This window comes from Mustelus asterias, chromosome 12, assembly GCF_964213995.1.
Source record: "Mustelus asterias chromosome 12, sMusAst1.hap1.1, whole genome shotgun sequence".
In the NCBI taxonomy this organism is placed as follows: Eukaryota; Metazoa; Chordata; class Chondrichthyes; order Carcharhiniformes; family Triakidae; genus Mustelus; species Mustelus asterias.
The window spans coordinates 110,538,303-110,564,215 of record NC_135812.1 but is presented as its reverse complement, the minus strand read 5'-3'; the positions used below and the strand labels follow the sequence as shown (position 1 = coordinate 110,564,215).

At 49.1% G+C, this 25,913-nt stretch overlaps 1 protein-coding gene across 1 annotated transcript in view; it reads left to right on the top strand.

Moving 5' to 3' along the window:
* Positions 1-25,913, top strand: part of LOC144502070 (inactive rhomboid protein 2-like) — a 117,249-nt gene that overhangs the window by 10,371 nt on the left and 80,965 nt on the right. Inside the window, exons 4-7 of the mRNA XM_078226077.1 lie at positions 6,566-6,760; positions 8,324-8,446; positions 8,553-8,668; positions 25,853-25,910. Of these exons, the coding sequence (XP_078082203.1) occupies positions 6,566-6,760; positions 8,324-8,446; positions 8,553-8,668; positions 25,853-25,910 (492 nt within the window). The remainder of the gene's footprint in view (positions 1-6,565; positions 6,761-8,323; positions 8,447-8,552; positions 8,669-25,852; positions 25,911-25,913) is intronic.

The window sequence follows — 25,913 nt, the reverse complement described above, 5'->3', positions numbered from 1 at the left end:
TTCCCTTATGGGAGTGTCTCAGACCAGAGGGCATCGTCTCAGAGTAAAGGAGTGCTAATATAAGACTGAGATGAGGAGAAATTTCTTCTCTCAGAGGGTTGTGAGTCTTTGGAACTCCTTGCCACAGGGAGCTGTGGGGGCAGAGTCCTTGTGTATATTTAAGATTTTTGATCAGGAAGGGAATCAAGGGTTATGGGGAAAGGTCAGGAAAGTGGATGTGAGGAATGTCATATCAGCCATGATACTATTGAATAGAGGAGCAGGTTCGAGGGGCCGAATGGCCTACTCTTGTTCCTATTTCTTATGCTCTTATGGTTGGTGATTGGGCTTTGTCAGATGTGGGAGTGAATCTCAGGGTTTTAGTGAGGTGGTTGATGTGGGGGGGGGTGAACATAAGAACATAAGAAATAGGAGCAGGAGTAGGCCATCTAGCCCCTCAAGCCTGCCCCACCATTCAATAAGATCAGGGCTGATCTGATAGTGGGTTCAGTTCCATTTACCCGCCCGCTCCCCATAACCCTTAATTCCCTTATGGTTAAAAATCTATCTATCTGTGACTTAAACACATTTAATGAGGTAGCCTCTACTGCTTCATTGGGCAGAGAATTCCAAAGATTCACTACCCTCTGGGAGAAGAAGTTCCTCCTCAACTCTGTTCTAAATTGACTCCCCTGTATTTTGAGGCTATGCCCCCTAGTTCTTGTTTCCATTGTAAGTGAAAATAACCTTGCTGCTTCTACCCTGTCTAGTCCCTTCATTATCTTATATGTCTCTATAAGATCTCCCCTCAACCTTCTAAACTTCAATGAGTACAAGCCCAGTCTACTCAATCTCTCCTCATAAGCTAACCCCCTCATGTCTGGAATCAACCTGGTGAACCTTCTCTGTACCCCCTCCAAAGCTAATATATCCTTTCTTAAATAAGGGGACCAAAATTGTACACAGTACTCTAGGTGCGGCCTCACCAGTACCCTGTATAGTTGCAGCATGACCTCCCTGCTTTTATACTCCATCCCTCTTGCGATAAAGGCCAACATTCGGGATTGCTGCCTGTGCCACGGGAAGGTGAGGAAAGGAATGGAGTGAGGTGGAGGATGAATGTGTGGCTGAGGGAATGGTGCAGGGGGCAGGGATTCAGGTTCCCGGACCATTGGGACCTCTTTAGGGGCAGGTGTGACCTGTATACTAAAAACGGGTGGCACTTGAATCCCAGGGGGACCAATATCCTGGCAGGAAGGTTGGCTAAGGCTACTGGGGAGAGGTTAAACTAGATAGGTTGGGGGGAGGGGATCAAAGTGACGTGACTGAGAGTGAGGAAGGTAGCTCGCAAACAGAGAAGGGTTATAGGCAGTGCAAGAGGGCAGGTGGACTGGGAACAGAGAAGGGGAGAGGTCAGACCATAGGATTGAGATGTGTCTACTCTAATGCCAGGAGTATAGTGAATAAACAACTAGCTAAAGGAGGAGAGGGCTTGGGAGATGTTAGTAGCGCTTCAACAAACCGGGTCCAGATAAAGGCTGGCATAAAGACACTTTGCCTGAATGCACGAAGCATTCGAAACAAAGTAAATGAGTTGATGGCACAAATCCATACAAATGAATATGATCTAGTGTCCATCACAGAAACGTGGTTGCAGGGTGACCGGGACTGGGAACTGAATATACAGGGTTATCAGGCATTTAGGAAGGATAGACAGGTAGAAAAAGGAGGTGGGGTAGCTTTGTTAATAAAGGATAATATCAGGACGGTAGTGAGAGACGACATAGGCTCTAAGGAGCAAAACGTGGAATCGTTGTGGGTGGAGATAAGGAATAGTAGGGGGAGAAAGACACTGGTAGGCGTGGTCTATAGGCCCCCAAATAATAACTTAGAGGTGGGGAGGGCTATAAACAAGCAAATAATGGATGCGTGCAAAAGTGGAACGGCAATAATCATGGGGGATTTTAACCTACATATTGATTGGTCGACTCAAATTGGACGTGGAGGGCTTGAGGAAGAGTTCTTGGAATGCTGTCGGGATTGTTTCATTGAACAGTATGTTACAGAACCTACGAGAGAGCGAGCCATCTTGGATCTGGTTCTGTGCAATGAGACAGGTAGGATTAAGGATCTTCTTGTGAAGGATCCTCTTGGGATGAGTGATCATAATATGGTGGAATTTCTGATACAGATGGAGGGTGAGAAAGTCGGGTCCCAAACCAGTGTCCTCTGCTTGAACAGAGGGGAGTACGATAGGATGAGGGTGGAATTGGCTAATGTAGACTGGGTGAGCAGACTGGTAGGTAGGACAGCTGAGGAACAGTGGAGGATTTTTAAGGAGATTTTTTTAAGTACTCAGCAAAAATATATTCCGGTGATAAAGAAGGACTGTAAGAAAAAGGATAACCGGACGTGGATAACGAAGGAAATAAAGGAGAGTATTAAAATAAAATCAGATGCGTACAGAGTGGCCAAAAATAGTGGAGAATTAGTGGATTGGGAAAGCTTTAAAGAAAAACAAAGAACGACTAAGAAAGCGATTAAGAAAGGAAAGATAGATTATGAAACTAAACTAGCTCAAAATATAAAAAATGATAGTAAAAGTTTTTACAAGTATATAAAAAGGAATAGAGTGGCTAGAGTGAATGTTGGACCCTTGGAAGATGAGAGGGGGGATTTAATAGTGGAAAACGAGGAAATGGCTGAGACTTTAAATAAGTTCTTTGTGTCGGTCTTCACGGTGGAAGACACAAATAGTTTGCCGAATATTAGAGATCGAGAGTTGGTGGGAGGAGAGGTCCTTAATACAATTACTGTTACTAAGGAGGTGGTGCTTGGTAGACTAATAGGACTGAAGGTAGACAAGTCCCCGGGCCCGGATGGAATGCATCCCAGGGTACTGAAAGAAATGGCTGAGGTAATAGCAGATGTGTTAGTAGTAATTTATCAAAATTCGCTGGACTCTGGGGTAGTGCTGGCTGACTGGAAAACAGCTACTGTTACGCCGCTGTTTAAAAAAGGAAGTAGACAAAAGGCGGGTAACTACAGGCCGGTTAGCTTAACGTCCGTAGTTGGGAAGATGCTAGAGTCCATTATTAAAGAGGAAATAACAGAGCACCTGAATAAGAATGGTTCGATCAAGCAGACGCAGCATGGATTCATGAAGGGAAAGTCGTGTTTGACGAATCTACTGGACTTTTATGAAGATGTCACTAGTGCGGTTGACAGAGGGGAACCGGTGGATGTGGTGTTTTTAGATTTCCAGAAGGCGTTCGATAAGGTGCCTCACAAAAGGTTGCTGCAGAAGATTGGGGTACACGGAGTTAGGGGTCAGGTGTTGGCGTGGATTGGGGATTGGCTATCTAACAGGAAGCAGAGAGTTGAGATAAATGGGTGCTTTTCTGGTTGACAGTTGGTGACCAGTGGCGTGCCGCAGGGATCGGTGCTGGGGCCTCAATTGTTTACCATTTACATAGATGATCTGGAGGAGGGGACTGAATGTAGGGTATTCAAGTTTGCTGATGACACGAAGGTGAGTGGGAAAGCGAATTGCGTGGAGGACACGGAAAGTCTGCAGAGAGATTTGGATAGGCTGAGCGAGTGGGCGCGGATCTGGCAGATGGAATATAACGTTAGCAAATGTGAGGTTATCCACTTTGGAAGAAATAATAGCAAATTGGAATATTATTTAAATGGAGAAAAATTATATCGTGCGACTGTGCAGAGGGACCTGGGGGTCCTTGTGCACGAATCGCAAAAACTCAGTCTGCAGGTGCAGCAGGTGATCAAGAAGGCGAATGGAATGTTGGCCTTTATCGCGAGGGGGATAGAATACAAAAGCAGGGAGGTCTTGCTGCAACTGTACAAGGCACTGGTGAGGCCGCAACTGGAGTACTGTGTGCAGTTTTGGTCCCCTTATTTGCGAAAGGATATATTGGCCTTGGAGGGAGTGCAGAGAAGGTTCACCAGGTTGATTCCGGAGATGAGGGGTGTAGCTTATGAGGAGAGATTAAACAGATTGGGTCTGTACTCGTTGGAGTTTAGAAGGATGAGGGGTGATCTTATAGAGACATATAAGATAATGAAGGGGCTGGATAGGGTAGAGGTGGAGAGATTCTTTCCACTTAGAAGGGAAACCAGAACTAGAGGGCAGAGCCTCAAAATAAGGGGGGGCCGGTTCAGAACAGAGTTGAGGGGGAACGTCTTCTCTCAGAGGGTAGTGAATCTCTGGAATTCTCTGCCCATTGAAGTGGTGGAGGCTTCCTCGTTGAATATGTTTAAATCACGGGTAGATAGTTTTCTGATCGATAAGGGAATTAGGGGTTATGGGGAGCAGGCGGGTAATGGAACTGATTCGCTTCAGATCAGCCATGATCTTGTTGAATGACGGGGCAGGCTCGAAGGGCCAGATGGCCTACTCCTGCTCCTATTTCATATGTTCTTATGTTCTTATTCCATTTGCCTCTTGATCACCTGCTGCACCTGCAAACTGAGTTTTTGTGATTCATGCACAAGGACCCCCAGGTCCCTCTGCACAGTAGCATGTTGTAATTTTTCACCGTTTAAATAATGGTCAATTTTACTATTATTCCTTCCAAAGTGGATAGCCTCACATTTACCATCGTGATACTCCATCTGCCAGATCCTTGCCCACTCACTTAGCCTATCCAAATCTCTCTGCAGACTCTCTGTGTCCTCCACGCAATTTGTTGTCCCACTCATCTTTGTGTCATCCGCAAACTTTGTTACCCTACACTCGGTCCCCTCCTCCAGATCGTCTATGTATAATGGTAAATAGTTGAGGCCCCAGCACCGATCCCTGCGGCACGCCACTAGTCACTGATTGCCAACCGGAAAATCGCCCATTTATTCCGACTCTCTGCTTTCTGTTAGATAGCCAATCCTCAATCCACACTAACACTTTACCCCCAACTCCGTGTACCTTTATCTTATGCAGCAACCTTTTGTGAGGCACCTTATCGAATGCCTTCTGGAAATCTAAATACACCACATCCACCTGTTCCCCTCTGTCAACCGCACTCGTTATATCCTCAAAAAATTCCAGTAAATTAGTCAAACATGACTTTCCCTTAATGAATCCGTGCTGCGTCTGCTTGATTGAACCATTCTTTTCCAGGTGTCCTGCTATTTCTTCCTTAATGATAGATTCCAGCATTTTCCCAACTACGGATGTTAAGCTAACCGGCCTGTAGTTACCTGCCTTTTGTCTACCTCCTTTTTTAAACAGTGGCGTTATAGTAGCTGTTTTCCAATCAGCTGGCACCTCCCCAGAGTCCAGTGAATTTTGATAAATTACAACTAATGCATTCGCTATTACTTCTGCCGTTTCTTTTAGTACCCTGGGATGCATTCCATCCGGACCAGGGGACTTGTCTACCTTTAGTCCCATTAGCCTACCCAGCACTACCTCTTTAGTAATAGTGATCGTTTTAAGGTCCTCACCCCATACAGTCCCATGACCGTCAATTATTGGTAAGCTATTTGTGTCCTCTACCGTGAAGACCGACACAAAAAACTTGTTTAAGGCCTTGGCCATTTCCTCATTTCCTATTATTAAATCCCCCTTCTCATCTTCGAAGGGTCCAACATTTACTTTAGCCACTCTTTTCCGTTTTATACATTTGTAAAAACTTTTACTATCAGTTTTTATATTTTGTGCGAGTTTACTTTCATAATCTATCTTTCCTTTCTTTATCGCTTTCTTAGTAGTTCTTTGTTGTTTTTTAAAGCCTTCCCAATCTTCTAGTTCCCCACTAATTTTGGCTACTCTGTATGCATTAGTTTTTAATTTGAAACTCTCCTTTATTTCCTTCGTTATCCACGGCTGGTTATCCCTTTTCTTACATTCCTTCTTTTTCACTGGAATATATTTTTGATGAGTACTGAGAAAAATCTCTTTAAAAATCCTCCACTGTTCCTCAACTGCCCCTCCAATTAGTCTGCGTTCCCAGTCTACATTAGCCAACTTCGCCCTCATCCTATTGTACTCCCCTCTGTTCAAGCAGAGGACACTGGTTTGGGACCCTAATTTCTCACCCTCCATCTGTATTAGAAATTCAACCATATTGTGATCACTCATTCCAAGAGGATCCCTCACAAGAAGATCATTAATTTTACCTGTCTCATTACACAGGACCAGATCCAAGATAACTCGCTCCCTCATAGGTTCTGTAACATACTGTTCGAGGAAACTATCCCGACAGCATTCTAAGAACTCTTCCTCAAGTCCACCGCGTCCGACTTGAGTCAACCAATCAATATGCAGGTTAAAATCCCCCATGATTATTGCTGTTCCATTTTTACATGCACCTGTTATTTGTTTGTTTATAGCCCGCCCCACCTTGAAGTTATTATTTGGGGGCCTATCGACTACGCCCACCAGTGACTTTTTCCCCTTACTATTCCTTATCTCCACCCACATTGATTGGATTTAGAGCTTGCAAGGAGTATTGGGCCATGTGGTGGGGTGGGGGGAGGGGGGGTAAAGGGGATTGTGTGTGACAGGAGTTCAGTTGGGAGTTTATTAGTGAGCATTTCAGGAGCAATTCTGTCTCTTTATTCTCAGGTCATCGATCCTTTTGTCCGGGGCCGTGTTTCCCAATATCCTGAGGAAGTGGATCAACGTTCTGGTCCAGCGCACCCCACTCTGACTTCACTCCGATCATTCCGAAGCTCCGGATCAGGAAATGTGGGAATTATCTGCAGGAAGCGGGAGTCAGTCAGCTGCATGAGTATTCGAGTTGCGTCAGCCCTCCTGAAGGTGAGAGGGTCAGTGTGAGGGGGAGAGGGGGAGCAGCATATGGAGCCACGGTTTGGTGTAGAGAGAAGAAGGTGTGTGTGGGGGGAAGAGGGAGGGATTAGGCTGTCTGTCGCTACAACATCTTATACTTATGTAGAATTAATGTAATCAAACATCATAAGGCATTTCACAGGAGCATTATAAATGAGGAGAAAATTGGCCAAATGACCACAATCTGGGTTAGAGGCACCGGTTTTAGGGAGAGTCCCAAAGGAAGAAAGAGCGACGGGGAAAATGCCTGCTTTTTGAGCCCAGGCAGCTGAAGGAATGAGTGGTGAAGATTTTTAATTTTAAGTTTAAGTATTAGTGTCACAAGTAGGCTAATATTAACACTGCAATGAGGTTACTGTGAAAATCTCCTAGTCACCACACTCCGGCACCTGTTCGGGTACACTGAGGGAGAATTTAGTACGGCCAATGCACCCCAACCAGCACGTCTTTCAGACTGTGGGAGGAAACTGGAGCACCCGGAGGAAATCCACGCATTCACGGGGGATAACGTGCAAACTCAAGCCGGGAATTGAACCCGGGTCCCTGGCACTGTGAGGCAGCAGTGCTAATCACTGTGCCACCGTGCTGCCCCGGGTCCCTGGCGCTGTGAGGGAGCAGTGCTAACCACTGTGCCACCCCGGGTCCCTGGCATTGTGAGGCAGCAGTGCTAATCACTGTGCCACCGTGCTGCCCCGGGTCCCTGGCATTGTGAGGCAGCAGTGCTAATCACTGTGCCACCGTGCTGCCCCGGGTCCCTGGCACTGTGAGGCAGCAGTGCTAATCACTGTGTCACCGTGCTGCCCCGGGTCCCTGGTGCTGTGAGGCAGCAGTGCTAACCCACTGTGTCACCGTGCTGCCCCGGGTCCCTGGCGCTGTGAGGCAGCAGTGCTAACCACTGTGCCACCGTGCTGCCCCGGGTCCCTGGCGCTGTGAGGCAGCAGTGCTAACCACTGTGCCACCGTGCTGCCCCGGGTCCCTGGCGCTGTGAGGCAGCAGTGCGAACCCACTGTGTCACCGTGCTGCCCCGGGTCCCTGGCACTGTGAGGCAGCAGTGCTAACCACTGTGCCACCGTGCTGCCCCGGGTCCCTGGCGCTGTGAGACAGCAGTGTGAACCCACTGTGTCACCGTGCTGCCCCGGGTCCCTGGCACTGTGAGGCAGCAGTGCGAACCCACTGTGTCACCGTGCTGCCCCGGGTCCCTGGCACTGTGAGGCAGCAGCGCTAACCCACTGTGCCACCGTGCTGCCCCGGGTCCCTGGCGCTGTGAGGCAGCAGTGCTAATCACTGTGTCACCGTGCTGCCCCGGGTCCCTGGCACTGTGAGGCAGCAGTGCTAATCACTGTGTCACCGTGCTGCCCCGGGTCCCTGGCGCTGTGAGGCAGCAGTGCTAATCACTGTGTCACCGTGCTGCCCCGGGTCCCTGGCGCTGTGAGGCAGCAGTGCTAACCACTGTGCCACCATGCCACCACCACGGAAATGCTGAAGAGACCAGAACTGGAGAATTGTTTAACCTCTCACGAATTTCCACCCCAGGGCCAACCTGTTCTGGAAAGTTCTCTACACACAAGAGTCAAAAGAAGCTTTGTGCATCCGAGTTACTTTGAGGAAGACACAGCTGTTGGCTCTGAAACTCTGAATTGCTCGTTTTTTAACAAGGCAAGGATCTTTCTGAAATATTCCGGTATTTTCCATGGGGAACTGATTGAGACCTGAGCTGATTGAAGTCGGTAACTTACTCTGTGTTTGCCTTTGCTGCTGACAGGAGCAAGTCTCAGATGAAGCAAACGCGATGCCAGATGATGTATTTGAGTCTCCGCCATCGTCTGCTCCTTGGCCAATGCGGGATGATCAGTTTGTGGAGAGGCTCCAATCAGCATTGTACGTTATCGGGGTGTGATCAGGGCATTGAGCAAGGAGAGGGTCAAAAAGCCAGCACTTACTGCTTATTCCAAAGTTCAGCAGGAGCGAGCTACAGCTAGTGGAGGTAGATGACCATACAGACCAGGCCCCAGCAAGTAAATCACCATTTCCTTCAAGAATCCGAGTGAATCAGTTGAGTTTTTACAAAAATATTATTGAGTTTCCTAGTTCCAAGCCATCATTTCCCAGAGTTCATTTCACCAGTTGTCTGCCAGAGTGTACGAGCAACATCAGAACAGCCAATCCTATCAAAGAACCCCATCGACATCAAATCATAACTGGAATAGCCAAGGGTTCACTGGTTCCCGGGTTTCCCACTGACTTCTTGTGTCTGGGTTCAAAATTCCACCTCCATGTCTAACCCCGTGCTGTCCCTGTCCTGGGAGTGTTTGATGGGGGACAGTGTAGAGGGAGCTTTACTCTGTATCTAACCCCGTGCTGGACCTGTCCTGGGAGTGTTTGATGGGGGACAGTGTAGAGGGAGCTTTACTCTATATCTAACCCCGTGCTGTACCTGTCCTGGGAGTGTTTGATGGGGACAGTGTAGAGGGAGCTTTACTCTGTATCTAACCCCGTGCTGTACCTGTCCTGGGAGTGTTTGATGGGGACAGTGTAGAGAGAGCTTTACTCTGTATCTAACCCCGTGCTGTACCTGTCCTGGGAGTGTTTGATGGGGACAGTGTAGAGGGAGCTTTACTCTGTATCTAACCCCGTGCTGTACCTGTCCTGGGAGTGTTTGATGGGGACAGTGTAGAGGGAGCTTTACTCTGTATCTAACCCCGTGCTGTACCTGTCCTGGGAGTGTTTGATGGGGACAGTGTAGAGGGAGCTTTACTCTGTATCTAACCCCGTGCTGTACCTGTCCTGGGAGTGTTTGATGGGGACAGTGTAGAGGGAGCTTTACTCTGTATCTAACCCCGTGCTGTACCTGTCCTGGGAGTGTTTGATGGGGACAGTGTAGAGGGAGCTTTACTCTGTATCTAACCCCGTGCTGTACCTGTCCTGGGAGTGTTTGATGGGGACAGTGTAGAGGGAGCTTTACTCTGTATCTAACCCCGTGCTGTACCTGTCCTGGGAGTGTTTGATGGGGGACAGTGTAGAGGGAGCTTTACTCTGTATCTAACCCCGTGCTGTCCCTGTCCTGGGAGTGTTTGATGGGGACAGTGTAGAGGGAGCTTTACTCTGTATCTAACCCCGTGCTGTACCTGTCCTGGGTGTGTTTGATGGGGACAGTGTAGAGAGAGCTTTACTCTGTATCTAACCCCGTGCTGTACCTGTCCTGGGAGTGTTTGATGGGGGACAGTGTAGAGGGAGCTTTACTCTGTATCTAACCCCGTGCTGGACCTGTCCTGGGTGTGTTTGATGGGGACAGTGTAGAGAGAGCTTTACTCTGTATCTAACCCCGTGCTGTACCTGTCCTGGGAGTGTTTGATGGGGGACAGTGTAGAGGGAGCTTTACTCTGTATCTAACCCCGTGCTGGACCTGTCCTGGGAGTGTTTGATGGGGACAGTGTAGAGGGAGCTTTACTCTGTATCTAACCCCGTGCTGTACCTGTCCTGGGAGTGTTTGATGGGGACAGTGTAGAGGGAGCTTTACTCTGTATCTAACCCCGTGCTGTACCTGTCCTGGGAGTGTTTGATGGGGACAGTGTAGAGGGAGCTTTACTCTGTATCTAACCCCGTGCTGTACCTGTCCTGGGAGTGTTTGATGGGGACAGTGTAGAGGGAGCTTTACTCTGTATCTAACCCCGTGCTGTACCTGTCCTGGGAGTGTTTGATGGGGACAGTGTAGAGAGAGCTTTACTCTGTATCTAACCCCGTGCTGTACCTGTCCTGGGAGTGTTTGATGGGGACAGTGTAGAGGGAGCTTTACTCTGTATCTAACCCCGTGCTGTACCTGTCCTGGGAGTGTTTGATGGGGACAGTGTAGAGGGAGCTTTACTCTGTATCTAACCCCGTGCTGTACCTGTCCTGGGAGTGTTTGATGGGGACAGTGTAGAGGGAGCTTTACTCTGTATCTAACCCCGTGCTGTACCTGTCCTGGGAGTGTTTGATGGGGACAGTGTAGAGGGAGCTTTACTCTGTATCTAACCCCGTGCTGTACCTGTCCTGGGAGTGTTTGATGGGGACAGTGTAGAGGGAGCTTTACTCTGTATCTAACCCCGTGCTGTACCTGTCCTGGGAGTGTTTGATGGGGACAGTGTAGAGGGAGCTTTACTCTGTATCTAACCCCGTGCTGTACCTGTCCTGGGAGTGTTTGATGGGGGACAGTGTAGAGGGAGCTTTACTCTGTATCTAACCCCGTGCTGTCCCTGTCCTGGGAGTGTTTGATGGGGACAGTGTAGAGGGAGCTTTACTCTGTATCTAACCCCGTGCTGTACCTGTCCTGGGTGTGTTTGATGGGGACAGTGTAGAGAGAGCTTTACTCTGTATCTAACCCCGTGCTGTACCTGTCCTGGGAGTGTTTGATGGGGGACAGTGTAGAGGGAGCTTTACTCTGTATCTAACCCCGTGCTGGACCTGTCCTGGGTGTGTTTGATGGGGACAGTGTAGAGAGAGCTTTACTCTGTATCTAACCCCGTGCTGTACCTGTCCTGGGAGTGTTTGATGGGGGACAGTGTAGAGGGAGCTTTACTCTGTATCTAACCCCGTGCTGGACCTGTCCTGGGAGTGTTTGATGGGGACAGTGTAGAGGGAGCTTTACTCTGTATCTAACCCCGTGCTGTACCTGTCCTGGGAGTGTTTGATGGGGACAGTGTAGAGGGAGCTTTACTCTGTATCTAACCCCGTGCTGTACCTGTCCTGGGAGTGTTTGATGGGGACAGTGTAGAGGGAGCTTTACTCTGTATCTAACCCCGTGCTGTACCTGTCCTGGGAGTGTTTGATGGGGACAGTGTAGAGGGAGCTTTACTCTGTATCTAACCCCGTGCTGTACCTGTCCTGGGAGTGTTTGATGGGGACAGTGTAGAGGGAGCTTTACTCTGTATCTAACCCCGTGCTGTACCTGTCCTGGGAGTGTTTGATGGGGACAGTGTAGAGGGAGCTTTACTCTGTATCTAACCCCGTGCTGTACCTGTCCTGGGAGTGTTTGATGGGGACAGTGTAGAGGGAGCTTTACTCTGTATCTAACCCCGTGCTGTACCTGTCCTGGGAGTGTTTGATGGGGACAGTGTAGAGGGAGCTTTACTCTGTATCTAACCCCGTGCTGTACCCGTCCTGGGAGTGTTTGATGGGGACAGTGTAGAGGGAGCTTTACTCTGTATCTAACCCCATACTGTACCTGTCCTGGGAGTGTTTGATGGGGGACAGTGTAGAGGGAGCTTTACTCTGTATCTAACGCCGTGCTGTACCTGTCCTGGGAGTGTTTGATGGGGGACAGTGTAGAGGGAGCTTTACTCTGTATCTAACCCCGTGCTGTACCTGTCCTGGGAGTGTTTGATGGGGGACAGTGTAGAGGGAGCTTTACTCTGTATCTAACCCCGTGCTGTACCTGTCCTGGGAGTGTTTGATGGGGGACAATGTAGAGGGAGCTTTACTCTGTATCTAACCCCGTGCTGTACCTGTCCTGGGAGTGTTTGATGGGGGACAGTGTAGAGGGAGCTTTACTCTGTATCTAACCCCGTGCTGTACCTGTCCTGGGAGTGTTTGATGGGGGACAATGTAGAGGGAGCTTTACTCTGTATCTAACCCCGTGCTGTACCTGCCCTGGGAGTGTTTGATGGGGGACAATGTAGAGGGAGCTTTACTCTGTATCTAACCCCGTGCTGTACCTGTCCTGGGAGTGTTTGATGGGGGACAATGTAGAGGGAGCTTTACTCTGTATCTAACCCCGTGCTGTACCTGTCCTGGGAGTGTTTGATGGGGGACAATGTAGAGGGAGCTTTACTCTGTATCTAACCCCGTGCTGTACCTGCCCTGGGAGTGTTTGATGGGGGACAATGTAGAGGGAGCTTTACTCTGTATCTAACCCCGTGCTGTACCTGCCCTGGGAGTGTTTGATGGGGGACAATGTAGAGGGAGCTTTACTCTGTATCTAACCCCGTGCTGTACCTGTCCTGGGAGTGTTTGATGGGGGACAATGTAGAGGGAGCTTTACTCTGTATCTAACCCCGTGCTGTACCTGCCCTGGGAGTGTTTGATGGGAACAGTGTAGAGGGAGCTTTACTCTGTATCTAACCCCGTACTGTACCTGTCCTGGGAGTGTTTGATGGGGACAGTGTAGAGGGAGCTTTACTCTGTATCTAACCCCATGCTGTACCTGTCCTGGGAGTGTTTGATGGGGGACAGTGTAGAGGGAGCTTTACTCTGTATCTAACCCCATGCTGTACCTGTCCTGGGAGTGTTTGATGGGGGACAGTGTAGAGGGAGCTTTACTCTGTATCTAACCCCGTGGTGTTCCTGTCCTGGGAGTGTTTGATGGGGACAGTGTAGAGGGAGCTTTACTCTGTATCTAACCCCATGCTGTACCTGTCCTGGGAGTGTTTGATGGGGGACAGTGTAGAGGGAGCTTTACTCTGTATCTAACCCCGTGCTGTACCTGTCCTGGGAGTGTTTGATGGGGACAGTGTAGAGGGAGCTTTACTCTGTATCTAACCCGTGCTGTACCTGTCCTGGGAGTGTTTGATGGAGACAGTGTAGAGGGAGCTTTACTCTGTATCTAACCCGTGCTGTACCTGTCCTGGGAGTGTTTGATGGGGGACAGTGTAGAGGGAGCTTTACTCTGTATCTAACCCCGTGTTGTACCTGTCCTGGGAGTGTTTGACGGAGACAGTGTAGAGGGAGCTTTACTCTGTATCTAACCCGTGCTGTACCTGTCCTGGGAGTGTTTGATGGGGGACAGTGTAGAGGGAGCTTTACTCTGTATCTAACCCCGTGCTGTACCTGTCCTGGGAGTGTTTGATGGGGACAGTGTAGAGGGAGCTTTACTCTGTATCTAACCCCGTGCTGTACCTGTCCTGGGAGTGTTTGATGGGGACAGTGTAGAGGGAGCTTTACTCTGTATCTAACCCCATGCTGTACCTGTCCTGGGAGTGTTTGATGGGGGACAGTGTAGAGGGAGCTTTACTCTGTATCTAACCCCGTGCTGTACCTGTCCTGGGAGTGTTTGGTGGGGACAGTGTAGAGGGAGCTTTACTCTGTATCTAACCCCGTGCTGTACCTGTCCTGGGAGTGTTTGATGGGGACAGTGTAGAGGGAGCTTTACTCTGTATCTAACCCCGTGCTGTACCTGTCCTGGGAGTGTTTGATGGGGACAGTGTAGAGGGAGCTTTACTCTGTATCTAACCCCGTGCTGTACCTGTCCTGGGAGTGTTTGATGGGGACAGTGTAGAGGGAGCTTTACTCTGTATCTAACCCCGTGCTGTACCTGTCCTGGGAGTGTTTGATGGGGACAGTGTAGAAGAAGCTTTCCTCTGTATCTAACCCGTGCTGTACCTGTCCTGGGAGTGTTTGATGGGGACAGTGTAGAGGAAGCTTTCCTCTGTATCTAACCCCGTGCTGTACCTGTCCTGGGAGTGTTTGATGGGGACAGTGTAGAGGGAGCTTTACTCTGTATCTAACCCGTGCTGTACCTGTCCTGGGAGTGTTTGATGGGGACAGTGTAGAGGAAGCTTTCCTCTGTATCTAACCCATGTTGTACCTGTCCTGGGAGTGTTTGATGGGGGACAGTGTAGAGGCAGCTTTACTCTGTATCTAACCTCATGCTGTACCTGTCTTGGGAGTGTTTGATATGATGTGGAGATGCCGGCGTTGGACTGGGGTGAACACGTGCTGTACCTGTCCTGGGAGTGTTTGATGGGGACAGTGTAGAGGAAGCTTTCCTCTGTATCTAACCCTGTTGTACCTGTCCTGGGAGTGTTTGATGGGGGACAGTGTAGAGGGAGCTTTACTCTGTATCTAACCCCGTGCTGTACCTGTCCTGGGAGTTTTTGATATGGACAGTGTAGAGGGAGCTTTACTCTGTATCTAACCCCGTGCTGTACCTGTCCTGGGAGTGTTTGATGGGGACAGTGAAGAGGGAGCTTTACTCTGTATCGAACCCCATGCTGTACGTGTTCTGGGAGTGTTTGATGGGGACAGTGAAGAGGGAGCTTCACTCTGTATCTAACCCCGTGCTGTACCTGTCTTGGGAGTGTTTGATGGAGACAGTGTAGAGGGAGCTTTACTCTGTATCTAACCCTGTGCTGTACCTGTCCTGGGAGTGTTTGATGGGGATACTGTAGAGGGAGCTTTACTCTGTTTCTAATCCCGTGCTGTACCTGGATTGGGAGTGTTTGATGGGGACAGTGTAGAGGGAGCTTTACTCTGTATCTACCTCCGTGCTGTCCCTGTCCTGGGAGTGTTTGATGGGGACAGTGCAGAGGGAGCTTTACTCTGTATCGAACCCCATGCTGTACGTGTTCTGGGAGTGTTTGATGGAGACAGTGAAGAGGGAGCTTTACTCTGTATCTAACCCCGTGCTGTACCTGTCTTGGGAGTGTTTGATGGAGACAGTGTAGAGGGAGCTTTACTCTGTATCTAACCCTGTGCTGTACCTGTCCTGGGAGTGTTTGATGGGGATACTGTAGAGGGAGCTTTACTCTGTTTCTAACCCCGTGCTGTACCTGGATTGGGAGTGTTTGATGGGGACAGTGTAGAGGGAGCTTTACTCTGTATCTACCTCCGTGCTGTCCCTGTCCTGGGAGTGTTTGATGGGGACAGTGCAGAGGGAGCTTTACTCTGTATCGAACCCCATGCTGTACGTGTTCTGGGAGTGTTTGATGGAGACAGTGAAGAGGGAGCTTTACTCTGTATCTAACCCTGTGCTGTACCTGTCTTGGGAGTGTTTGATGGAGACAGTGTAGAGGGAGCTTTACTCTGTATCTAACCCTGTGCTGTACCTGTCCTGGGAGTGTTTGATGGGGATAGTGACCAGTGGAGTGCCCCAGGGATCTGTTCTGGGACCCTTGCTGTTTGTCATTTTCATAAATGACCTGGATGAGGAAGTGGAGGGATGGGTTGGTAAGTTTGCTGACGACACCAAGGTAGGTGGTGTTGTGGATAGTTTGGAGGGATGTCAGAAGTTGCAGCGAGACATAGATAGAATGCAAGACTGGGCGGAGAAGTGGCAGATGGACTTCAACCCGGAGAAGTGTGTAGTGATCCATTTTGGCAGATCCAATGGGATGAAGCAGCAGTATAATATGAAGGGTACCATTCTTAGCAGTGTAGAGGATCAGAAGGACCTTGGGGTCCGGGTCCATAGGACTCTTAAATCGGCCTCGCAGGTGGGGGATGCGGTCAAGAAGGCGTACGGCGTACCAGCCTTCATTAATCGAGGGATTGAGTTTAGGAGTCGGGAGATAATGCTGCAGCTTTATAGGACCCTGGTTAGACCCCACTTGGAGTACTGCGCGCAGTTCTGGTCACCTCATTACAGGAAAGATGTTGAAGCCATTGAAAGGGTGCAGAGGAGATTTACAAGGATGTTGCCTGGATTGGGGGGCATGCCTTATGAGGATAGGTTGAGGGAGCCTGGTCTCTTCTCCCTGGAGAGACGAAGGATGAGAGGTGACCTGATAGAGGTTTACAAGATGTTGAGAGGTCTGGATAGGGTAGACTCTCAGAGGCTATTTCCAAGGGCTGAAATGGTTGCTACGAGAGGACACAGGTTTAAGGTGCTGGGGGGTAGGTACAGAGGAGATGTCAGGGGTAAGTTTTTCACTCAGAGGGTGGTGGGTGAGTGGAATCGGCTGACGTCGGTGGTGGTGGAGGCAAACTCGTTGGGGTCTTTTAAGAGACTTCTGGATGAGTACATGGGATTTAATGGGATTGAGGGCTATAGATAGGCCTAGAGGTAGGGATATGATCAGCGCAACTTGTGGGCCGAAGGGCCTGTTTGTGCTGTGGCTTTCTATGTTCTATGTTCTATGATACTGTAGAGGGAGCTTTACTCTGTTTCTAACCCCGTGCTGTACCTGTCTTGGGAGTGTTTGATGCGGACAGTGTAGAGGGAGCTTTACTCTGTATCTACCTCCGTGCTGTCCCTGTCCTGGGAGTGTTTGATGGGGACAGTGCAGAGGGAGCTTTACTCTGTATCTAACCCCGTGCTGTACCTGTCCTGAGAGTGTTTGATGGAGACAGTGTAGAGGGAGCTTTATTCTGTCAAGTTAAAATTAAAATAGTTAAAGTTTATTTATTAGTCACAAGTAAGGCTTACATTAACACTGCAATGAAGCTACTGTGAAAATCCCCTAGTCGCCGGCCCCTGTTTGGGTCAATGCGTCAAACCAGCACGTCTTTCGGACTGTGGGAGGAAACCAGAGCCCCCGGAGGCAACCCATGCAGACCTGGGGAGAATGTGCAAACTCCACACAGACAGTGACGTAAGCCCTGAATCAAGCCCGGGTCCCTGGCGCTGTGAGGCAGCAGTGCTAACCATTGTGTCACTGTGAGTCTAACTGTATCTAACTACTGTGTGTAACTAATTCATTAGTAAGGGCTTGAAGGAGTTGAGTCTGAGATGAGATGAGTCATGATCTTATTGGGTGGCACGGTAGCACAGTGGTTAGCACTGCAGCTTCACAGCTCCAGGGTCCCGGGTTCGATTCCCGGCTCGGGTCACTGTCTGTGTGGAGTTTGCACATTCTCCTCGTGTCTGCATGGGTTTCCTCCGGGTGCTCCGGTTTCCTCCCACAGTCCAAAGATGTGCGGGTTAGGTTGATTGGCCAGGTTAAAAAAAAAATTGCCCCTTAGAGTCCTGAGATGTGTAGGTTAGAGGGATTAGTGGGTAAATATGTGGGGGTAGGGCCTGGGTGGGATTGTGGTTGGTGCAGACTCGATGGGCCGAATGGCCTCCTTCTGCACTGTAGGGTTTCTATGATTTCTATGAATGGCGGAGCAGGGTCGAGGGGCTGAATGGCCTTCTCCTGCTCTTGGTTCTTATGTTCTTATAATATAAATGGGAAGTCCAGCTGTGGGTTGGTATGAGTTCTGTTTTGATAAAATTCAAGGTCAGGTCGAGTTTCTAGTTTGCAGAATGGAAGAGACTAAGATTGGCTTTAAGTCTGGTACAGAGTGGGCAACAACACTTCAGTCACCTGCCACACTACGGATCCTGTATGTCGCTGATGCTGAGTTTAGTTTTGGCACAGAGGCGACTGAGGTTAAAGAGTTTCCTATCTGGGTGGTATTTAATACGGCACAGGGAAGTTGATGTTTGATGTAAACAGCCACTGTCGGGTAGATTGTAAACAGGATGGGGGCTGTCATTCAGCCTTGCCTCAGACTCTCTGGATTTTGAAGGTCTCTAACTGACAGTTACAATCACAGCTTCAGAAAGAAATTGCAGGATTGTGATGAGGTCTGTTGGACATCAAATCCCTGGAGCCTCACGGTTTACTGAGGCAGTAAGTACTTTGATCTGGTTGAGAAATCCATTGGAAGTTCCTGATGATGTTCTCCAGATTTCTCTTCTGGTGACAAAGACCATCTGCCCAATTCTCCCGTTTCAAGGCCAAGTGCCCAACACTGGCAGGAAAGCTGGATTGTTTCCCACTGGCACAGGATTCACCCACCCGCAAGATGCAGACAACTGGCCAGCTCCTGCTAATCCGAGACCGAGCCCCATTTTTAAAGGAGCCCCAATCTCCACACTCGAGACAGGTTCCCCCCTAAAAAAAACGAGACAGTGACTTCACCCCCCCCCCCCCCCCCCCCCGCCAGACCCCCCCACTCAGCCCCCTTCTGTAGGGGGGAGGGGATCAAAGCGACGTGACTGAGAGTGAGGAAGGTAGCTCGCAAACAGAGAAGGGTTATAGGCAGTGCAAGAGGGCAGGTGGATTGGAAACAGAGAAGGGGAGAGGTCAGACCATAGGATTGAGATGTGTCTACTCTAATGCCAGGAGTATAGTGAATAAACAACTAGCTAAAGGAGGAGAGGGCTTGGGAGATGTTAGTAGCGCTTCAACAAACCGGGTCCAGATAAAGGCTGGCATAAAGACACTTTGCCTGAATGCACGAAGCATTCGAAACAAAGTAAATGAGTTGATGGCACAAATCCATACAAATGAATATGATCTAGTGTCCATCACAGAAACGTGGTTGCAGGGTGACCGGGACTGGGAACTGAATATACAGGGTTATCAGGCATTTAGGAAGGATAGACAGGTAGAAAAAGGAGGTGGGGTAGCTTTGTTAATAAAGGATAATATCAGGACGGTAGTGAGAGACGACATAGGCTCTAAGGAGCAAAACGTGGAATCGTTGTGGGTGGAGATAAGGAATAGTAGGGGGAGAAAGACACTGGTAGGCGTGGTCTATAGGCCCCCAAATAATAACTTAGAGGTGGGGAGGGCTATAAACAAGCAAATAATGGATGCGTGCAAAAGTGGAACGGCAATAATCATGGGGGATTTTAACCTACATATTGATTGGTCGACTCAAATTGGACGTGGAGGGCTTGAGGAAGAGTTCTTGGAATGCTGTCGGGATTGTTTCATTGAACAGTATGTTACAGAACCTACGAGAGAGCGAGCTATCTTGGATCTGGTTCTGTGCAATGAGACAGGTAGGATTAAGGATCTTCTTGTGAAGGATCCTCTTGGGATGAGTGATCATAATATGGTGGAATTTCTGATACAGATGGAGGGTGAGAAAGTCGGGTCCCAAACCAGTGTCCTCTGCTTGAACAGAGGGGAGTACGATAGGATGAGGGTGGAATTGGCTAATGTAGACTGGGCGAGCAGACTGGTAGGTAGGACAGCTGAGGAACAGTGGAGGATTTTTAAGGAGATTTTTTTAAGTACTCAGCAAAAATATATTCCGGTGATAAAGAAGGACTGTAAGAAAAAGGATAACCGGACGTGGATAACGAAGGAAATAAAGGAGAGTATTAAAATAAAATCAGATGCGTACAGAGTGGCCAAAAATAGTGGAGAATTAGTGGATTGGGAAAGCTTTAAAGAAAAACAAAGAACGACTAAGAAAGCGATTAAGAAAGGAAAGATAGATTATGAAACTAAACTAGCTCAAAATATAAAAAATGATAGTAAAAGTTTTTACAAGTATATAAAAAGGAATAGAGTGGCTAGAGTGAATGTTGGACCCTTGGAAGATGAGAGGGGGGATTTAATAGTGGAAAACGAGGAAATGGCTGAGACTTTAAATAAGTTCTTTGTGTCGGTCTTCACGGTGGAAGACACAAATAGTTTGCCGAATATTAGAGATCGAGAGTTGGTGGGAGGAGAGGTCCTTAATACAATTACTGTTACTAAGGAGGTGGTGCTTGGTAGACTAATAGGACTGAAGGTAGACAAGTCCCCGGGCCCGGATGGAATGCATCCCAGGGTACTGAAAGAAATGGCTGAGGTAATAGCAGATGTGTTAGTAGTAATTTATCAAAATTCGCTGGACTCTGGGGTAGTGCTGGCTGACTGGAAAACAGCTACTGTTACGCCGCTGTTTAAAAAAGGAAGTAGACAAAAGGCGGGTAACTACAGGCCGGTTAGCTTAACGTCCGTAGTTGGGAAGATGCTAGAGTCCATTATTAAAGAGGAAATAACAGAGCACCTGAATAAGAATGGTTCGATCAAGCAGACGCAGCATGGATTCATGAAGGGAAAGTCGTGTTTGACGAATCTACTGGACTTTTATGAAGATGTCACTAGTGCGGTTGACAGAGGGGAACCGGTGGATGTGGTGTTTTTAGATTTCCAGAAGGCGTTCGATAAGGTGCCTCACAAAAGGTTGCTGCAGAAGATTGGGGTACACGGAGTTAGGGGTAAGGTGTTGGCGTGGATTGGGGATTGGCTATCTAACAGGAAGCAGAGAGTTGGGATAAATGGGTGCTTTTCTGGTTGACAGTTGGTGACCAGTGGCGTGCCGCAGGGATCGTTTACCAATTACATAGATGATCTGGAGGAGGGGACTGAATGTAGGGTATTCAAGTTTGCTGATGACACGAAGGTGAGTGGGAAAGCGAATTGCGTGGAGGACACGGAAAGTCTGCAGAGAGATTTGGATAGGCTGAGCGAGTGGGCGAGGATCTGGCAGATGGAATATAACATTAGCAAATGTGAGGTTATCCACTTTGGAAGAAATAATAGCAAATTGGAATATTATTTAAATGGAGAAAAATTATATCGTGCGACTGTGCAGAGGGACCTGGGGGTCCTTGTGCACGAATCGCAAAAACTCAGTCTGCAGGTGCAGCAGGTGATCAAGAAGGCGAATGGAATGTTGGCCTTTATCGCGAGGGACATAGAATACAAAAGGAGGGAGGTCTTGCTGCAACTGTACAAGGCACTGGTGAGGCCGCAACTGGAGTACTGTGTGCAGTTTTGGTCCCCTTATTTGCGAAAGGATATATTGGCCTTGGAGGGAGTGCAGAGAAGGTTCACCAGGTTGATTCCGGAGATGAGGGGTGTAGCTTATGAGGAGAGATTAAACAGATTGGGTCTGTACTCGTTGGAGTTTAGAAGGATGAGGGGTGATCTTATAGAGACATATAAGATAATGAAGGGGCTGGATAGGGTAGAGGTGGAGAGATTCTTTCCACTTAGAAGGGAAACCAGAACTAGAGAGCACAGCCTCAAAATAAGGGGGGGCCGGTTCAGAACAGAGTTGAGGGGGGACTTCTTCTCTCAGAGGGTAGTGAATCTCTGGAATTCTCTGCCCATTGAAGTGGTGGAGGCTTCCTCGTTGAATATGTTTAAATCACGGGTAGATAGTTTTCTGATCGATAAGGGAATTAGGGGTTATGGGGAGCAGGCGGGTAAGTGGAACTGATTCGCTTCAGATCAGCCATGATCTTGTTGAATGGCGGGGCAGGCTCGAAGGGCCAGATGGCCTACTCCTGCTCCTATTTCTTATCTTATGTTTTTATGTTCTTTCCCCTCAAACCCTCCACTCAGCCCCCTTCCCCCTCAGACCCCCTCACTCTGCCCCCTTCCCCCTCAGACATCCCCCTCAGCCCCCTTCCCCCTCAAACCCTCCACTCAGCCCCCTTCCCCCTCAGATCCCCTCACTCAGCCCCCTTCCCCCTCTGAGACCCCCCTCAGCCCACTTCCCCCTCAAACCCCCCACTCAGCCCCCTTCCCTCTCAGACTCCCCCACTCAGCCCTCTGCCCCCTCAGACCCCCCACTCAAACTTCTTCCCTCTCAGACTCTCCCATTCAACCCCCCCTTCCCCAGACCCCTCCACTCAGCCCCTTAAACCTCAGACCCCCCACTCAGCTCCCTTCCCCCTCAGATCCCTCTTCAGGCCACCCGCCTTTGCAGTGCCCATGGTGCACTGTTCCCTGGCACTGACATGCGGGTCTGGCCGAGATTGGTCGAGTGGCCCCTCTCTGCAGTCCCCTTGAAAGCTCTGCATTGATAAAGGGTCCATTGCAACGGAGAAAGTTCCAATCATTTAAACTTGCTCGGAAGCCTTAGAAACTTCAAATCAAATCTGTGCGCATACATTGAGGCCGAGTGTACACGGTGTGCATGGGGGTTGGGGCTGAGTGTGCACGGTGTGTATGGGGGTTGGTATTGAGAGTGTACACAGTGTGTATGGGGGTTGGAACTGAGTGTACGCGGTGTGTATGGGGGTTGGTATTGAGAGTGTACACAGTGTGTATGGGGGTTGGAACTGAGTGTACGCGGTGTGTATGGGGGTTGGGGCTGAGTGTACACGGTGTGTATGGAGGTTGGTGTTGTGTATACAAGGTGTGTATGGGGGTTGGAGCTGAGTGTACACGGCGTGGGTGGGGGTTGGTGCTGAGTGTACACGGTGTGTATGGAGGTTGGTGTTGAGTATACAAGGTGTGTATGAGGGTTGGAGCTGAGTGTACACGGCGTGGGTGGGGGTTGGTGCTGAGTGTACATGGTGTGTATATAGGTTGGTGTTGAGTGTACATGGTGTGTATGGGGATTGGTGCTGAGTGTACACGGTGTGTATGGAGGTTGGTGCTGAGTGTGCTCAGTATGTATGGGGGTTTGTGCTGAGTGTACACGGTGTGTATGGGGGTTGAAGCTGAGTGTTCACGGTGTGTATGGAGCTTGGTGTTGAGTATACAAGGTGAGTATGGGCGTTGGAGCTGAATGTACACGGTGTGTATGGGAGCTGCTGCTGTGTGTACACTATGCGTATGGAGGTTGGTGCTGAGTGTACACGGTGTGTATGGAGGTTGGTGTTGAGTATACAAGGTGTGTATGAGGGTTGGAGCTGAGTGTACACGGCATGTATGAAGGTTAGTGTTGAGTGTACATGGTGTGTATATAGGTTGGTGCTGAGTGTACACGGTGTGTATGGAGGTTGGTGCTGAGTGTGCTCAGTATGTATGGGGGTTTGTGCTGAGTGTACACGGTGTGTATGGGGGTTGAAGCTGAGTGTTCACGGTGTGTATGGAGCTTGGTGTTGAGTATACAAGGTGAGTATGGGCATTGGAGCTGAATGTACACGGTGTGTATGGGAGCTGCTGCTGTGTGTACACTGTGCGTATGGAGGTTGGTGCTGAGTGTACACGGTGTGTATGGAGGTTGGTGTTGAATATACGAGGTGTCTATGGGGGTTGGAGCTGAGTGTACATGGCATGTATGAAGGTTACTGTTGATTGTACATGGTGTGTATATAGGTTGGTGTTGAGTGTACACGGTGCGTATGGAGGTTGGTGCTGAGTGTACACGGTATTTATGGGGGTTGGAGCTGAGTGTACACAGTGTGTATGGGGCTTGTTGCTGAGTGTATACGGTGTGTATGGAGGTGGGTGTTGAGTATACAAGGTGTGTATGGGGGCTGGAGCTGAGTGTACACGGCGTGTACGGGAGTTCGTCTTGAGTGTACAATGGCGTGTATGGGGGTTGGTGCTGAGTGTACACGGTGTGTATGGAGGTTGGTGCTGAGTGTACACGGCGTGTATGGGAGTTGGTGTTGAGTGTACATGGCGTGCTTGGGGGTTGGTGCTGAGTGTTCACGGTGTGTATGGAGGTTGGTGCTGAGTGTACACGGTGTGTGGAAGTTGGTATTGAGTGTACACAGTGTGCATTCTTTCTTTAAATATTAGCCATTGCCTATCCACCATCATGCCTTCCAATGAAGTTTCCGATGTATCTTAGCCAACTCCCACCTCCCACCTTTGTAGTTTCCTTTGTTTAGATTTACGACCCACACCCCAGAATGGGCTACTTCACTTTGTATCCCAATATTGAATTCCATTATTAAGATTATTTATTAACCTCTTCTTATTTTATGATACGAGATTTACAATAGTCTGTTCCCTAGTTGGTTCCTCAATAGACTGCCTGGAAAAAATGCTTTACACACTCAGGAATTCATCCACCACAATATTATTTCTAATTTAATTTGCCCAGTCTATATGTAGATTAAAGTCACCCATGATTACTGTCGCAACTCTTGTTAGATGCATCTCAAATTTCCTGTTAAAGCCATCCCCAACTCACCACCACCGTCTGGAGATCTATAGATAAATCCCACTGATGTTTCCGGCCACTTGTTGCTTCTTAGCTCCATCCAGACTGACTCTGGGGGCGGGTTTTCACAGCCTCAATCGTCCCGAAACCGGAAAATCCCGCCTGAGGTCAATGGAGCTTCCCATTGTCCAGCCCTCGCCCGCTCCGATTCCCGTGGCGTGTGGGGCATTAACATTCTAGTGTACAGCTAGATTTTGTGAGCCAAAATCCTCTCTCACTATTGCACTGATTTGATCCCAGACTCACAATTCCTGACTCACAATCTCACCCACCCCATTACCCTTTTATCTATCCTCCTTGACTATTATCATCCCCGTTTACAACAACTTATGGGTGTCGCTGGCTAGTCCAGCATTTATTGCCCATCCCTAGTTGCCCTTGAGAAGGTGGTGGTGAGCTGCCTTCTTGAATCGCTGCAGTTCCTGAGGTGTAGGTACACCCACAGTGCTGTTAGGGAGGGATTTCAGGATTTTGACCCAGCAACAGTGAAGGAACTGCGATATATGTCCAAGTCAGGATAGTGAGTGACTTGGCGGGGGGGGGGGGGGGTGGGGGGGGTGGGGGGGGTGGGGGGGGGTGGGGGGGGGTGGGGGAAGGGGGGGGAACTTGCAGGTGATGGTGTTCCCATTTATCTGCTGCCCTTGTCCTTCTAGATGAAAGAGGTTGTGCATTTGGAAGGTGCTGCCTAAGGAGCCTTGGTGAATTACTGCAATGCATCTTGAGATGGTACACACTGCTGCCACTGAACATCGATGGTGGAGGGAGTGAATGTTTGTGGATGTGGTGCCAATTAAGTCCTGGATGGTGTTGAGCTGCTTGAGTGTTGTTGGAGCCGCACCCATCCAGGCAAGTGGGGAGTATTCCATCACACTCCTGACTTGTGCCTTGTAGATGGTGGACAGGCTTTGGGGAGTCAGGAGGTGAGTTACTCACTGCAGGATTCCCAGCCTCTGACCTGCTGTGGTAGCCACAGTATTTATGTGGTCAGTCCAATTCCATTTCTAGTCAATGGTAAGCTGCTCTGTGCATTTAAATTTATCTCTTTAACATTTTTACACATTTATTTTTGTACTATTTGCTGCTTGTTTCCTCTGCCTTCCATTTTTGCTTTGTTCTTTTGTGTCTTTCATTTCGATCTTTGTTTCAATCTCTTGTGTACCTTATTCAGGATCCAATCCCCCTCCCACTCTAGTTTAAACCTTCCCAAAACTGTTCCAGCGAATGCCCCGTGCAAATATTACATTCTCCCTCCCCACTGAGTAACTGAGCCAGCCACGGTGCCACAGCCTTGGCTCTCGCTGCATTCTCTGAGAAACCCCCTCCCTCAACATTATCCAAACAGAAAGCCTGAGAGAGGGAGATGGAACCAGGAGTCCCCTTCACCAACTGCCCAATGCCCTTGCTCTGTCTGACCACCTCCCTGTCCCTTTCTGCCTGTGCACTCTTCCCTGCAGTGTGAACCCTCACTGTATGTGTTTTCCATGCACATGTGTGTGTGTCTGTGTGATTGTGTGTGTGTCTGTGTGATTGTGTGTGTGTCTGTGTGATTGTGTGTGTGTAAATGTATGTATCCATGTGTGCATGTGTCTGTGAGTGTGTCTGATATTTATCCTGTTAATTACAACAATGGATTGTGTAATCTTTATAACTAGAATTCCTTTACTTCTAATGCCTGTTGTGTCTCCGTAGGGAAGTTCGGAATCAGCTCTCAGATTGGGAAGCAGGGCGCAGAAGGGGGGAAACGCATCAT